The following is a 15147-nucleotide window of genomic DNA, read 5'->3' as shown; positions in this document are numbered from 1 at the left end:
GGGACAGTCTCTGCAAGAGAGGCAGAAGGAAAATTCCTGCCCAAGCCACAGCTATTCCAGCTCACGTGTCCAGGGTTCCAGAGCACGTGCACCCTTACTGTAACCTCTTAAACTTCTGCAAACAGATTTCAGTGAGGAGCGATCTATCAAAGACACAATAAAGACTGTTTCTCACCTGGTCTGCAAAAGGAAAAATAGAATTATCAATTCTTGCTATCTTGTCCCCCCCAAAAAATTTCAAGATACGTTTATAGAAGCTTGCTCATTTGGGGAAAAATCTTAGAAATACTACCAGAACATCTCTATCTGTAACTGAAAGCTTATTTGCTAAAAAAAAAAAAAAAAAAAAAAAGAAACAAAACCCCCCAACAACCAAATTAGAGGAAATAGGTTTGTGACTCATGAGCAGCACAGAAAAATTAAAGGCTCTACGAAGCTGTATTCTTTTTATCCTAAGAACTTAAGTCTCAGCCTCTAACCCTAAGCTTTAGTCCCAAGTGTATTATCTTTCCAAATTCATTTAAATAGTATGTTTGAGCTCCACCAAACTTCTGCAAAGTTAAAATTTTCACTGTATGTTTATTCTCAGTGACCAGGAATATTTTCTTCAAGAGCTGCTAATTCTGAGCATTACTATTGCAACTGACAGACAGCCCCTACAGAATCCAGGTGATACGCCACATTAGATCACCTTTGATAGAAGCAGCAGGAGCAACTGGTTAGGAACAGCAAAAAGCAATAGAAGAAATTATTTCAGAACAAGGTAGAATCGTCTTTGGAATAAATACTAGGTGAATATTTTTATATTTTCACCTTTTTTCTGAGTGCATTGATCAACCTAAATTTGTCTGAAGAATTTATGTCATCTACCCATGTGTCCATCTTAGAAGGTGTCACTATTCTCTCAAAGACATTAGATGCTTTGGAGAGAATTTTGGCCTTAATGATGGCATGAGATGACTCTTTTCAGAGTCGTGGCAACGCCAGCCGCACGCACGTCCCTCGTACACCGGCTCCAAAGCAGATGCAAATTCTGTTTGCAAGCCACAACACATTCTGCTAGGTATCTAATGCCAACCACTGAAATCCTCGAAACCTGTCAATGATGTCAAACAGTTCATAAATAGATCTTGCTTGTTTTTCTTAAATAAACTTGCATTCATAAAAGAAACAGGAACAGAAACCTTGAAGAAAAAGATTCTCTTTTATCACACCCACTCTGACAGCACTACACCACTCAAGTTTTCTTGGAAGAATCACTTCAAGAAAAAGAATTGTGTTTGTGACTTTCTTTGTGTTTTCTCTCTCCACTCACACTGTCAGCAACAAAAACATTTTTTTCTTTTTATTCCAAAGCCCCTTCCCCCCCGCCCTTTTAAAAATAAAAAAAGAGACCTTGATACCAGCAGGATCTATGAGGAGGCTCATGGTGCCATTCCACATGCCACTAAGCAGAAGAACGATGTTTGTAAATGTCAGCCCTAACACCAGGTGAAGGAGCTCCAATTTAACCACCACAACACACATCACTTCCCCGTTACCGTACAGTAAGCCACTAACCAGATGGTTTGCAGAACAAAACCAAAGTGAGGAAACCATCTGCAGCCTCATGCTTTACTACTGAAGACTTTATTGACTGCTAAAAGGACAGGCACCAGAACGAGCAGGAAGCTGCTTTTGGGAAGTACCATAAAAACTGAGCTGGTGCCTTCAGAAAGTGACAGGCAAAAATCGGTTTCAGGAGATCTCAGGCCCAAGTTACCCTGCTACACTGCATGTTCTCAAGCAATGCTGCTTGTACCCTACAGAGTAGTCTTTCTGATCTCCCACTCAGCAACAAAGTAAGAAGTAGAGCTTTAATTAGGAATGAATAAAATAAGAATACTTACGCTGACCCCATCGGCCTGTTCTTGGATTCAAATAATTTGGATAAAGTCCATTAGGACGATCCATTTTTTGAAGCAACTTCCGAATGTGCATGACCTAAATTAAATCAAGAATCAGGATCACCACTAACAAGGTTCATCTGCTCTCTGCACATAGTTAAATCTAATCTTTTTTCTTTTTTTTTCTTTCAGTAGTAATTTTCTTAATCTGAACCCAGAAGCTTGCTTTCTTGAGGGCTTCCTGCAGATTAGTATGTTTTTGTTTTTAAAGGACTGCTCACACAAACGTGTTTAAAAATTATGGGTTTTAAATGTATGCTGAAACATGTAAGAAAACTTGTGTTGTATTTCTTTCAAGTAGAAATTTATGACAAGTATGAAAATATTTACCTGCTACCAAGAATGCAAACACAATTCAATATAGAAAGTACCTCCCCTTTACTGCAATTTATGATGAAACAGCATAAGAGACACTTGTATGATAAAAACCTGAATTTGAGACCCACCTTGTTGTAGTATACAGGGTCCCCTGTCAAATAGCTGAGGTGGACAAATTCCATGTGCAAGGTTCCAAACTCTGCAAGGATGCTGCTGCCGGCAGAAGCCCAGCCCCAGTTTCGACCCACGCCACTGAATTCCAACAAATATGCATAAAAAAGAGAAAACAGCAAGATTCAGAATTACTGTGCACTAGTAAAAACCACCGCAGCAAATTAACCAAGTAACAGCAAAATATTAACCCCTACTTCAGATTACAGGAGTTGGGGTTCGACTGATCAGTTGGCTCATTGGTTGGGTCTTTCTGGAAAGAAGATACCGTAACCTCATCAACATAAAGTCCTCTGATTAGAAGATATAATATCTCAATATCACAGAAATATAATGACCTAACACTGGGCGCAACCTCAGTTGTTTATTCACCGTATGTCCCTAAGGACGTGAATCAAAAGCAATTCTCAGAGAAGGAGGATGCTTCTGAAGGTGGCAGCACTCGCTTCCCTGTTCTGCTGGACATCTGCTGCGTCCCCTTGGCCTGGGTGGGACGTGCTTCGAGGCAGTATCGGACACTCCAGCAGGACGGGAGCAGGCCCTATCCTATCTGCATCCCAAACCAGCATGCTTGCTGTAGGCAGAACAGTACGAGGTCCTCAGGCTCACGTAAAGAATCATCAGCAAGTATCATATAACTCGTGTCTTTTGCACTTTAAGAAATACTATTTTGCTAAGTCATAACTCCTGAATTCCCTCTGGTTTCACTGAAAATGGGAGTTTTTCACCACGTTCCAGGATCAGGTCTTTTAATTCCTGAAGGTAACTACATTTTCCTGGAGATTACTTCTACCTCCTCTCATAAAAGATTTCAGTTATCAGTAAGACTACAACCACTTAGGAATGTCTTTTTACTTATTTTTTAGATTACAAATTAGAAAGAGGAAACGTAAAGGGAAGATGTTGCTCACAGGGCAGTCCTTGTAGCTCTGACAACCCCTTTTAAAACGCAGGAGCCACTGCTTAGAGTGCAGAGACAAAATCATGGCTGGCCCGGGGCTTTTTTGGTGTACAGCTCTCACAGAAAAAGAAAAGTAGGTGTTTCATGATGAACACAAAAACTAATACAATACAAGTCAATAATTCCCCAAATACTTTTTTCAGGTCTCATCTTGTACTGCATGGCAGCCGCACGCCCCCCCCCCCCCCCCCCGCCGCCTGCTGCCGCCCCTGCCCCCGGCACACAGGCGCTGCTTCTGCTGTGATGCCGGCTGGTTCTGCACCTCAGCCAGACCGACACAGCGGCCGCAGGACCAGAACCGGCAACACAGGGAGCTCCAGGCACCCCAGCCCTTTCCCCTCCGCCTACTGCAGACCCTCCTCCCTGGCCCTGCCGTCCTGCCTGCGCCCCGATACCCGCGCCACCAGCCCTGTGCTTTGCGGCCCCCACGCAGCAACCGCTTCAGCTTCCGAAACCTCGCCGCCCGCGCCGCTTGAGCCAGGGAACCCACCGTGCTGCCCGCGAGCGTGGCCACCCTGGCCCACCAAGCACACGGCAACCACGGCACAGGCTTGGGCTGAACAAAGCAAAAATAGTAACTCAGAGGAATTTCAAGCCCTAGGAAACTGCGGAAAGAACACAAGGCTGAGTAAAACCGTAATGCCGTGCAGAAAGCACATCACGAAATTTAAACAAAACAATGTTAATTGTAGAGAGGTCCAATAAACGGCCTCGGAGGGGGTAATGCAGCCCAAGCAGAGCAGAGAACACCAGGGAAGGGTGGTGAGACCCTGCGCCAGCAGAGGGGCAAACCCCGGCTCCATGGGCTTCGGGCTTCATCCGAGGGTGACGACAAAGTCAGGATTCTTTCCCTTCACAAGGTGGCACACGAGGCTAATAGTCTTAAAGAAATCCTAAACCTCTTTGCAGTCTAACAAAGTGTGACAAATATCTCCCCTAAAAGGATAAGATTTAAAACAATTGAAGAACTCTCTGCTATTTACTATGCTGAATTGCTTGACTGTGCACACAACCCAGACACGCATCCCAGTTCAGCTACCGTTTAAGAACATAAAAATTTACAAAATACTTCACATCAAAACCACGCTCCCAAAAGCCGATGGGAATCCCGGCATTGAACAAGCAACTCCAGATAAATCGGGCAAGGTGATGCCCTTCCCCAGGGCAATGCAGCCTGCGCCGGCACCCGAGCCCGACAGCCACCTCGAGGAGCCTCCCCACCTGCAGGGACCCCAGCGGGCTCACCACCTGCTCCTTACACCTCAGCTGAACTGTAAATTCATTATTATCTTCAGTCCCACCATCTTCTCAGACACTATGAGTCCTCTGAAGGTAACGTACAGCCCACACAGTACATAAAACCCAGTAAATCCAACCACTGCCTGGAAATTATTATGGTTTTTAATAGGTTCTTTAATGACTAGAGAGCCAATGATTAAGCCCCAGGGCAACACGTGGCATAATACGCTGGGTACGTTCTAATGACATGTGGAATTATTGCAGAATCAGGAGGAGAAAAAAATAAATCACGGTCACAATTTATTGCAGTTAACGAGGTAGAATGCTTTGGACTCTATTAAGGTTACCCCAAAGTGCCAGGAATGCCAATTTGTCTGCATCTTTTATAGCTCTACTGCTAAGGAAAACTGACGTATGCCGTAACTAACCTGAAGTCAGAGGGAGGAGGAGCACACGTCCCCACAAAAGAAAATGCGTTACCTTTTCAGATTCACCATTGCCCATGGTATACCCGTAGGGGTGTTGAAGGCTGGAAGAAGTTTTCCCGCCAGTTGCACTGCTTTGATCTTGAAAACCTAAGATAGTAGGATCAATTGCAAATAGTTACAAAGTCTGATTTATCTCCAAGAATTATAAAGGCTGAAATTTCCTTGCCCCACCCACCTCTTTGTATTAGAAAAGTTTTACACTGTAAAAAATATATTAACTTATCATTTATTTTTCACTTGCTCACTTTATAAATCTCATTACGATTTCAACATGAAAAGAAAACCTGTCATTTTCATTTCTTCCCTTCCATGCTCTCCAGCGATAGTGCTTAGGTTCCTATTAAAAAAGAATATCAATTCTCCTCCCACCTCCCTCCACCAATATTAGGAATTTTAAGTGCTTTCCAAAGCAGTCTTTAAATCATACTTTAAATTTCGTAGCTAGAAATCAAAAGACAGCTCCCCCACCCCCACACAAGTATTTTAACTTTTACAAATTTCCAATCTCTTCTTAATGAGAGACAGATTTATAGTGCAGACAAAGTTCCTGTTCTTTTATGAACATTGCCGATGCAAAACCATATTAAAAAAACCATAAAACCCACAATTTTCTATGGCTTTTCTTTCATTGATAATGCATTAGAAAATAATGATAGGCTTAATCTTCCCTCTCAAGTCTGATTACTCACAGAAATTCCTGACAAGACAAAACCTCCTTCACTTCTAGTGTTGTTTCTGCTTACTTTTGGAACATAAATCTGCAATAGGCTTATTCAGAGCTTAATGTTTATCGGTTAAACAAGCAGTTGGGAGAAAGTTCCTTCCAAGCCTCTGGAACACACCTTTCCCAAGGAAGGCATTTGGCAGAGTCCCATGGCATAAAGCTGTTTCTACCAGCTAGTTGTTAGTGTACATTTTAATTAACACATTGTCAGTATTCACTGCATTTCTGTAGATGTATCTTTATAATTTGGAGATAATGCTATTCACCAGTCTGAAGCACTGCACAAACATCTGAAAGAGCTACCATGCCCCAAAATAACTTCTGCAACACGGGTGGACTATGGAAACGTTACCTCTCTGGTGACCAGCAGTAGGACACAAACAAACAGAATGGAGCTGCAACAGGGGAAGCTCAGGTTGGACATTAGGAAAAGATTCTTCACTGGGATGGTGGTCACAGCACCAAGCCTGTCCGAGCTCAAGGAGCATCTGAACGATGCTCTCCATCAAACGGTTTCATTTTAGGTAGTCCTGCAAGGAGCAGGGAGTTGGACTCCATGACCCTTACTGGTCCCTTCCAATTTGAGATATTCCATGATTCTATTATTACCAGCTACCTGACCAATACTGGGTAATCGAGAAGAGTAAGAGCTTTAAGGAGGACTACAAGACAACTCTGTTGGATTTCTAAAAAGGTTTTTCCCTTTTGTAAAGTCTATGGGAGGAAAATGGAAAACATGCTCAATAGAAAAGCAAGCTGAAAAGTAGCTGAAAAGTAAGTAATCAAGAACATCCTCATTTTTCATATGAGGGTTGGAAAAGATCAATATCTTAATATTTGAGGAGATGACTAGCGAGACATGAAGCAAACCAGAAAAGAATATTAAAGATGACATCTAATTGTATTTGATGCAGTAAAGTATGGAGAGATGGAGGTGGATCTGAAAGCAATGAGCCAGGAAAAAGAACTTTTACAGAGGTACTCTAAATGACTTCTAAGATAGGATGTGTCTAAACTGAAAAAGAGGGCACCTCAGAATATGGTTTGACAGAATTGTAAAGTAACACAGGCAATATGGCTGGAATGATTTTTAGCAAAGATACTGACAAGAGACAGCCTTTGAGGAAAAAATGCAGAAATTTAGCAGTAAAATTTAGGTAAGACTCTGCCCTCGAATAAAGGACCAAGTCAAAATAGGAAGGCATTGTATAAATAAGAGGTATAATACTGGTGGAGTCTACGGTAAGCGGGGAAACAAAAAAACCCAGAGAGAAATAAATGCTCTATCTCTGCCCAGTTACATAAAAACGACCTGATCTGCATCTGTAAATACATGTCACCAATTCATCCTGAACTTTTAGATTTTTAAGGGGTAGGTGGGCCAAGACCAGACAGATCTCTAGGCAGTCATCTGCAGAGCATTCCTCTACAGCATGGACAAGCTTCACCACCGAATTTGGCAGAGAAGGACGACCGCCAGGTGAACGGTACACAGTTCAGAAAGACATCTGCGGCACTAATTTTAGCTTCAGCTTTTGGATCCTGCACCGTCTGAAAGTGCTACACATTGTGTTATTCATTAATAAAAGATGCTGAAATATTAAGGTAAGAATATTCAGTGGGAGAACATCCCTAAAAACACCCTCGCTAGAATAAAATTCCTAACAGTGAATTATTTACGTACCACTACCCAGCTTTTAATCCATCTGAAATGTACCGCGATATTTGGGGAACAAGCTATAGTACTGGAAGGAGTTTCTGTTAGGAGCGTATGAAGTCCGGGCTGAGGTGATCTCAGCGTCGGTGAGTGTAGACGCTGACAGTTCCAGCCAGGCCAGCCCCATGCCAGCCCCTCGGCCTGCGAGCGCCCGCAGCAGCCACAGGTGCCCTCCTGCCACCTCTGCTGGGCCGAGTGCTCCATGTCCCCCGCATTTCGCATCAGAAGGCAAAACGCTGCCTCCCTAGGTCCCTCTTATCCAAGAACGAATGCAAGGAAGCTCTTAAATTGGCTGAGGAGATGCCATTACTTGCCCTCCCCGACACCTCAGCCCTGTCTGCTGCTTCTGGGGGACAAAGCCAGCCCAGCCTGCCGCAGCGTTTACTCGTGCAGACTGCAGTGTGGGCTTCTATCGGAGCAAAGTGACCAGGAGACTATATTTGGAGAGATGTAGGAGGAAAGAAAAAAAATAAAATAATAGAGATTTAGCAAGTGGTGGCAGATGAGCTGCCCTTTATGGGAGACTGCAGATGTGACCGGAGTGCTCTGCTGAGCTCATTAAAGTCACTTCTTTTACTAAGTTTCCAACTTACCATAAAAGCACCAGTAAATGCCTCAGGCTCTAGCTTTTAGATAATGTGCTGGCATCAGACAACATGGTTACTTATCATATAGTAAGTATTTTTACTTTTTTTTTTTTAAAAAAAAGAAACAGGTTGAACTGATCGATTCTGTTTCAGCCTTGGTGGTTCCCTGCTGACAGGCAATGTGTTTCAGGGAACATATAGGCAAGAAGGCCAGAGAAGAACAAAACCTGAATGGATGGCTTGAAAACAGAGCTCATTAGGAAACAGTGAAAGAATTGGGGTTATTTAGTGCAGAGGCAAAATGTTCAAAAGAGGACAAGACAATGACTTTTCAGTATAAAAAAGGCTCATACAAGGAAAAATAGTAATTTTTTCCGAGGACGCAGAGAATACAAAGTAACACCAAAACGGAGCAAGGGAAAGTTAGTTACCAGGAAAATGTTGGTGATAAGGATAACTAATAAGAGTAACTAATAGCGAAGCATGGCTGTGACTGCTGCAGAGTCATCGCTCCAGCTTCCACAAACACACAGTGCGGCACATGCAGCTAAGGCGGCTGATGTGATCTCGCTCTGCCAGAGCATGGAACAATAACTGAGAGCCACACAGCTTCCTCACCGCTCCGCCAGCCCTTCTGCTGAATTGGGTTTGCGCCACAAGGGGCTGCAGTGGGGGCTTCAGTGAGGAGCTGCCAGAAGGTTCCCCCGTGTCCGACAGAGCCCACACCAGCTGGCTCCCAGCCGGACCCGCCGCTGGCCAAGGCTGAGCCCAGCGGTGACAGCGGCAGCACCTCAGGGGTGACGGATTTAAGAATAAGGGGGAAAACCTGCAGCGGGAGAGAGGAGTGAGGCTGTGTGAGAGCAGCAGCCCTGCAGCCCCCCGGGCCGGGGCAGGAGGAGGCAGGAGGGGCTCCAGGTGCTGCAGCAGATCCCCCCCGGCAGCCCGTGATGAAGCCCACGGTGAGGCAGGTGTGCCCCCAGCCCATGGAGCCCACGGGGAGCAGATCCCCGCTCCCAGCCCATGCAGGACCCCACGCTGGGGCAGGGCAGGGTGTGAGGACCCTCCCCATGAGGGGGAAGCAGCAGCAGTGACAGCGTGTGAGGGACTGGCCGCAGCCCCAGCCCCGTCTGGGGAGTGGGGGGAGAGACATTGGGAGTGAAGGGAGGTGTGAGGGGAATTAATCCCAGGTATTAACCCCAGGGCAGCTGATCTGTCCATTCTCAGAACACAGACATGCTTTCAGAAAGTTTTCAGAAGCCACCACAGCCTTGGAGAAGTGTTTCCATTCTGTATGGCAAAATCTAATACGCTAAATCTACCCATTTACACCGCCTTTGGTCGGTTAACTCTTCTTTCTGCAAATGATGTACAGCAACAGAAGGAATCTTCCTCCTATCAAACACATATCAAACTGTTTACAGCTAGGAGGGAAGAGAAAATTAGCAGAAAAACCTAAACCCCAAATCAGGTAAGCGGATCCCCCATTAAGATGAAAACATCAATTAGTATCGAAAAACTCATGCGTGCAGCAGGCAGCCGTGAGGGCCTCAGCCACTTCCATCCATTAAACTGACGCCTAACATCAAACCTGCCATCCACCCCACAACACGACAGCTTGTTCCTGAGCCTATTAATCCAAGTGAGGCCAAAACATTCAGCAGAAAAGGCCTTAAAGATTAAGATGATTCTTTCAAAAGCCTTATTGATTGATGCAGTGACTGCTGAGATGTACGGCTGCAGCTCTGAGAAGAGCGTACCGTGCTAACGCTGCTGCTAGGTGTTCCTTCCAGCACCACCAACGGCCACTGTTCTTAACTCTGAGGGGGATTATAGGTGTTTTACACAAGTAAAGAATCTTTCATTTATGTGCACAGATCAGCCCTTCAGTCAATCTTAAACAGTAACAAATGCCAGACTTCTGCTTAATTCAGGAAGTTATTACCTAGTGAGTATCCACAGTCATGCAATATAGCTGGTTCTGTAGGTTTGATGACTTTGGGTCCTCAAAAAAACAAGCATCAGACAAAAAAACCCTGCAGAAGTTCACAAACACGTAGTACTCAAGTACTCACCATCAGTACTACTATTACTACCACATTCCTTCAAACACTAAGCACGAAGATGATGAGGCAGACCTATCTAATTCTGAACACAGATGAAAACTCCCAGAGCATCTGACTGCAAGAGCAGACTCAGACCCTTGTGGAAAATATTTGGTATTTCTCAGGTCCAGCTAGAATAGTTCCCCTTCTACCTTCAGAGTTCAGCCTGCAGCAGTGAACTCTTTGCTGCCCTTTGTGGCCACCCACCCACCCAGAGCTCAGCCTGTGGGGCAGGACCTTCTGCGTGAGCAGGGATAGAGGCTCATGGTGTGATTACTGATGAAAATAAAGCAGAGTTGTAAAAAAAAACCAAACCAAAACAAACACAAACAACCAAGTAGCTAGCTTACTAAGCATTGCTGTTTTGTTGCCTGTTCCTGTAGAAGCCTTACTGCACAGCAAGACGCCTGCATGCTGCTCCAAGTTCCAACACACCTCCCCCTTCAAGGTGGGCAGCACAGTGTTCCTGGGGCATCTCCCACTGCAAGTGGGGGCTATCCTGCTCCCAGGAAACCAAGAAATCACTCCCTCTTCACATATTTGCTTCCAATAAATTCCACGAACTTAATTACAAAGGATCTTGTGAGATGAGTCTATTCCCAGTTCAGGTCCTAGTATGAATTGGCAGTGGGAGAGCACTCAGCCGCCACATCTAGAACTGGCCCTAGAGAACATAAAGCCACGTTCACATGAGACTTAGCATGGCAGCTACAAACTAGACCACCTGTAGTGGTGAAACTATGTAGAATTACATGGATACAACAGCACCTCTTCAGCACTGTAGGTCTCTCTTGAGTCCTAGCAGATGCACAAGGAAGAAATGAAGGAATATTTGCAGACACTGCAAAGACAACGCCTTAACTAAGGTAATTTTGCTGTCTTCAGTGAGCTGTAATGATTACCAAAGTACCTGATGAACAGCACTTAGCATTTCTAAAAGACTACAAGTCCTTAAACAAGAGACACTTATCTTGTGAAGGGATGCTCTGTGAATTTATATTACTTTCTCTGACAGAAAATAAAATTATATATGGAATTTAAAAACCTAAATCCATCTCAGCAGTCTAAGATCAGAGGTAAAAACACAGGAGTCAACTCAAATCTGGACTGTGATGTCACCTTAAAATGGCTATGGTGTCAACCAGCTCTGCTTTCCTTACTTCCTTCCCTTCAGGTACTTGCACACATTGATGAGATTCCCCCTGAGGCTTCTCTTCTCCAGGCTGGACAGTCCCAGGTCTATCAGCCTTTCCTCGGATGACAGATGCTTCAGGCCCTCAAACACCTTTGTCAACCTTTACTGGACTCTCTCCAGTATGTCCAACATCTCCTGTTCTAGGGAACCCAGGACTGGACACAGCCCTCCTGGCGTGGCCGCACCAGTGCTGAGTAAAGGGAAGGCTCACCTCCCCAACCTGGGGCAGCACTCGGGACATGGCCCAGGACACCACTCACCTTCTCGGCAACTCTTGCCAGCTCACAGGCAGCGTGGTGTCCACCACTTCCCTGCCAAGCTGCTTTCCAGGAGGTTGGCCTCCAGCACATACCGGTGCGTGGGGCTGCTCCTCCCCTGGTGCAGGGCTCTGTGCTTACCCTAGCGAACCACATGACGCTCCTGTCAGCCCATTTCTCCAGCCTGCTGAGGTCCCTTTGGGTGAAAGCATGACGCTCCGGCATATAAACCACTCTTCCCATTTTTGCATCATCAGCTAACTTGCTAAGGGTATGTTCTGTCCCATCACCCAGATCATTAATGAAGATGCTGAACAGGATTGGACCCAGTACTGAGCCCTGGGGCACACCACCAGTACTGGCCTCGAAGTACACTTCAAATCTACTTGGGACCACCACCCAGCCATTCAGCCAGTTTTCAATCCATCTCACTGTCTGCTCATCCAGCCTGCACTTCACCAGCTTGTCTGTGAGCATCTTACGGGACACAGCACCAAAAGCCTTACCAAAGTCTAAGAAGCCAATATCCACTGCTCGCTTTCCATCTCCCAAGCAGGTCATTTCATCACATGTTCTCAGGGTTGGCAGAGCATGACCTCCCCCATGGGAATCCATGCTGGCTGCTCCCAAGAATGTTGCTGTTTGTGGGCTGGGGAATAGCTTTCCAAGAGCAGTTGCTCCACCACCTTCTCAAGGATTGTGGTAAGGCTGACCGCCTTGTAGTTCCCTGGGCCCCTCTTTGAAGGTAGGGGTGCTCCAAGGGTGATGCCATTCACCTTATGCATTAGCTTTGGTGCCCTGTGACACTCATTTAAACCTTACTCTTAAGCTGCTACATTTCTGTAAGGCATGCACCTGGTAAACACAGAAGATTTACACAGGCAGAGAGAATGCAACTGGGTTTAACTCCTTAATTCTATCAGCCTCCAAAATTTCAAAACACTGCCAAATTCAACCCGATGGAAGCCCAGGACTTGTTACTTCTGTTCATGCAGCTGCTGCTGCAGAGTCCTCCTGTGCCTTGAGAGTTCTGTTCTCTCAAGAACAACAGGATAAAGCAGATAGTACTTCATATATATTATATAACTTGCTTTGCTGATCTACTAAAAAAACCAAAACCCCAACCCCCCCCCAAACTCATACCAAAACAGAAACCCCATCACTAATTCAGCAAACTCAGAAAGTCCACATTTATGAATACTTACGACTGCTGCCTCCTGCACCCATTGTGATCCATGCCTCTCTTCCCTTTAAAGCTTCCTAAAGTCAAACCAGGGTTTTTTTGCACTGAAAGACCTTTGTCAAGGGATTTTCTGAAACTGCCTTAGTTTTCAAAACATGCAGACTAGGCTGGCATTTTCTTTAGCCAGTAACATTGCATGTAAGACTTCTACAAATGCTTTTATAAAAGAAAATCATGATGGATACCTCCCTGAAAGATTAGCTTTTGTTGGCAATTTGGAAGAATGGTAGGAAGGCTAGAAAGGCTGTCTGGTTTCAGATGATGCGTGAAATCAGGTGATGAAATTGTTGCCTCTAATATCAAAGTCATGGTGACACAAGCCTTGTTATCCTTAGTATCTCTGTCTGGAGAGTTAAAGATTCAGCTTGCAAAAAAGAAAAATAAATTTGCTGTATCAGCATTATTCTGACTTCAAGGAAAAAGCTGCAACTGTGCCCTGCACTTTACTTCTAAAACAACAAGCTCAGTAAAGCTCACAGAAGCATACAGGTCTGTTCATACACCCACGTCGCTGGATCTCCCCTTTCCTAGGGGCTCTAGGCTGTTCTGAGATGAAAACAAAGGCCATGGTTTACTTGGAATACTGAATACAGGGACAGGTAAAGCGTTAGCAAAAGAGATGGCAAGAAACTACCCCATCATATCAACTGATCTGGACAGACTAGATCACGCAGGAACGCTATCCTAGTGGCAGTTCTTAAGTTCCAGTTGCACTGAAAAGCATTAACATGCCTGTCTGATCATATTGTTCAGCTACAGTCTACAAATGACAGAAAAATAAACACAGAAAAATACTTAAACTGCATCAGTTAAATGCAGAAAAGACTGATATTCTCTGGTTGACTAAAACCTTCCCTACTTACATTTTACAAATTAGCAATTATATGTTCAAATGCTGCTTCTTAGGCAGAAGATAATAAACGCTATGGTGGCTTTCTACCATCAGAAGGGAAAGAGTCACAAACAGAATTCTTAAGTGATACTATCTTTATCTTTTACTGAAGTTTTCCAAAGCTGCTTTCCTGGAAAACAGACATGAGGAATCTAGTTACTGTTGACTGAAGCATCTTAGGATCTAATGAAATATTCATTGGTTTCACACTATTGATATTTTTGAAAAACCCACGTAAGAGTTTGTGCATATATTAGCTTATTAGAAATATTTGAAATTTCTGCTCTAGAACATCTAAATGTAAAAATTTGGCACGTACTGGACAACCAGCTAATCACATTTAAGCTACCTAGCACTGGCTAATAATACCGCAATTAAACTCAATTTCCATTCACTTCAATGGCCCCATCAGCTTCCTTGGCGTGGGTTTTGTGCATATCTGAATAGAAAAGTTACACGTTCTCCATTTTTAAAGGGCCTTCAAATCCAAGGCACTTTACACCATTCAGTCAGCATCACAGATCATTTCAAATTCAGAATAAATGTGATGAAAATCTGGCATACAAATGCCATACATTTGTACAATTAATTAATACAAATTGATCTGATCATTCCAGGAAGATATAACGCACCATTTCTCATCCCCCCTAAATGAGCCAAAACCCACGGCAGTCAAGTTAATTGTCTCGTCTATTACTGCTACTAGAAAGTTGCTTTCAGCCTAGGCAAGGCTCATACTTTATCTTCCCTGCTTTTCACATCACTGACGACTTCACCGCAAGTTTACCTGCACCAGCAGTATTAACCTGTCAGATTAGTCACCTTTGCAAATAAATTGTCTCAGGACTAGAAGCAACAATCCTGAGCTTGCACAACATATCAGCCACAGTCACACCTGCCTAAGCACCCCATGGATGCAAGAGGGCCTCTGAAAGTCTCCTTTCAGATGATTTCTTCTTGCCGTGGGAGCTCCTGCAGCACAAGGAACCAGATGTGAGAGCACAGACAATGTCTGGCACCTGGCTTAAAAACATTCTCCCACTAGCTGTTGGCAACGAGGAAAATTGATTTCAAGAGTGTGGGGAAAGGGCAGGGAGCAAAATGAACCAGACTGTCATCAGGGAACCGAGCACAAGAGCCATCGAGGGACAGAGGATGGGCACGGAGCTCTGCCAGCGGGGCACCAGCAGGGCAGGACAGAGGGCTTCCAGTCCCCCCTGGTGCAAGGTGAAGTGCCAGGAGAAGTGGAGAGAGCACGGACAGGAGCTGAAGGGAAGAAACAAAAGACATCAGGAGGAGGGACAGGG

General features: G+C 44.6%; 1 protein-coding gene across 3 annotated transcripts in view; it reads right to left on the bottom strand.

Moving 5' to 3' along the window:
- The window catches only part of MAN1A2 (mannosidase alpha class 1A member 2), a 148734-nt gene that overhangs the window by 49907 nt on the left and 83680 nt on the right, over positions 1–15147 (bottom strand). For all 3 annotated transcript variants that reach the window (XR_008732358.1, XM_055711043.1, XM_055711042.1), the window contains exons 6-8: positions 5116–5210; positions 2393–2516; positions 1890–1983 (exon numbers count right to left, since the gene is read on the bottom strand). Coding sequence is in view for 2 of the 3 variants with exons in the window: in XM_055711043.1 (XP_055567018.1) it covers positions 1890–1983; positions 2393–2516; positions 5116–5210 (313 nt within the window). In the remaining variant the exon portion in view is untranslated. The remainder of the gene's footprint in view (positions 1–1889; positions 1984–2392; positions 2517–5115; positions 5211–15147) is intronic.

Source organism: Falco cherrug, chromosome 5, assembly GCF_023634085.1.
Source record: "Falco cherrug isolate bFalChe1 chromosome 5, bFalChe1.pri, whole genome shotgun sequence".
In the NCBI taxonomy this organism is placed as follows: Eukaryota; Metazoa; Chordata; class Aves; order Falconiformes; family Falconidae; genus Falco; species Falco cherrug.
Note: the sequence above shows the minus strand (reverse complement) of the source record. Positions and strands in the feature narration are given on the sequence as shown.